The sequence below is a fragment of the Atta colombica genome, unplaced genomic scaffold, assembly GCF_001594045.1.
Source record: "Atta colombica isolate Treedump-2 unplaced genomic scaffold, Acol1.0 scaffold207, whole genome shotgun sequence".
Classification (NCBI taxonomy): domain Eukaryota; kingdom Metazoa; phylum Arthropoda; class Insecta; order Hymenoptera; family Formicidae; genus Atta; species Atta colombica.
The window spans coordinates 1,143,123-1,144,902 of record NW_017259302.1 but is presented as its reverse complement, the minus strand read 5'-3'; the positions used below and the strand labels follow the sequence as shown (position 1 = coordinate 1,144,902).

The window sequence follows — 1,780 nt, the reverse complement described above, 5'->3', positions numbered from 1 at the left end:
ATATATATATGAATATATAAATGAGAATTAAATTGTGTTAAATGAAAATTTTAAGAACATTTTTCATAACTTGAGGATTTCATAACTTTTTCATAACTTTATTCGTAACAATTTTATATAAATTGTGATTGACACAATGTGTTTAAATTATTTTTTAGGTACTTACGCTTACTAGGTCGTTTTCACGCGCTAACTCTGTTGAAATTGGACTATCCAGCTTTATCGAATCATGCTCTTGATGCTCTTGCAAGCGGAGCATCGAAAACACTGAAATACCTGTATATATCCGTAAGAGATTCGGATTCTAGGCAACACATGGTAGCGGACGCTGCTTGGCGCAATTTAGTGTTAGCTTGCCCTGACTTGACCGTATCCTATACTATAGGTATAACATTGTTGTTGTATATATTCAATTGCTTTAACTTTTGTTAAAGATTTCATCTTTATATCAGTTTTTTTTTATTTCCAGAATTATTATATGATCATTTTTCAAGCTTATTTTTTATTATAAAAGTTTTCTAAAAATGCAGAAATTTAATTTAATATGAATAGGCTTATAATATTAAGATTATTTATTTGTGTTTGATTAATTGATTATTATTTGATTTAGATGCTTAAATTGGAAATTATATAAATTCACAAAAAATATTAAGCACGAAGATTCGCTTTGTCCAAATACGTTTTCCATTCATTTGTGTTTAAAAATAGATTTAATTTTCTTTCATATATATATATATATTATTTACGGACTTACTCAGAATTATTGCATCATTCAGCTTTTTAAGTCTGATTTTCAGTGAACATCTCACATTACGAGGATATGTGCTACTTGCTACTGCCTAGTGTCCCTTTAGCCAAATTTCATATGTTCAGCGGACATGTATGGGATCAGAGTAGATCCCGTAACTTCAGAAACACAATTGGTCTGATAATTACTCAATACACAAATACCTTAGGTATTTTACAAGCTACTTGCTAAATAAATTTGAAGAGATTTAATTAATGATATAAAGTAAAATATTTATTAGTACTGCCGCACTTGTCATATAAACCTTATAAATTATAAATTGAATTTTTTTTCATGAATAAAAATTCTGTACCTATCGTTATATACCTATTATCAGAATAAGATGAGGAAAAAATATCTTCTCTTGTAGTTGAAGTTATGCTGCAGCTTAGGAACAATCGTGAATCGCTCGACGATTTGTTAGTGTCCATGCTGATACGTTGCAAGCGTTTGACGAGATTGCAATATGATGGAATTATAAGGAGCCTCGAGACTTTACGCGAGATATGTCGACTTCAAGCCGAACGTAAAACCCGTAAGTAGAAATATTTTTTACGGCAATAAACATGATTATATGAATATGATCACAGATTTCAGGACGATACATGTAAAACCTCGGAATGTCAATATACAAAATCGAGCTATACTGAACGATATTAATTATCGATACGATCGCAAAATGCATGAACAAGGAGTCGATTTTCGGATTGAAGATATCACTTCGATCTTATTCTTCTATTGATAATTTATCTCACCATTAACTTTGGGTGATTTAGAAAAAAATTCTGTATCTATTTTGATGTTTTGCGATTACATAATATTAAATGTTTTCTTTTTTGTTAAATAACATGATGATAAAATAATAAAATTCTCAGAAATGAAATAATATATAATTGTAACAGAGCAACAAGCAGTGTAATATATAAAAATATTAAAACTGATTAACAACTTATTTTAAGTCTTAAATGATTAATATATATGTATATATATTTT

At 28.5% G+C, this 1,780-nt stretch overlaps 1 protein-coding gene across 1 annotated transcript in view; it reads left to right on the top strand.

Moving 5' to 3' along the window:
- The window catches only part of LOC108687499 (F-box only protein 39-like), a 2,702-nt gene extending 1,173 nt beyond the window's left edge, over positions 1-1,529 (top strand). The window contains exons 4-7 of the mRNA XM_018193275.1: positions 159-385; positions 798-956; positions 1,158-1,322; positions 1,378-1,529. Coding sequence (XP_018048764.1) covers positions 159-385; positions 798-956; positions 1,158-1,322; positions 1,378-1,529 — 703 coding nt within the window. The remainder of the gene's footprint in view (positions 1-158; positions 386-797; positions 957-1,157; positions 1,323-1,377) is intronic.
- Positions 1,530-1,780: the final 251 nt, after the last annotated feature.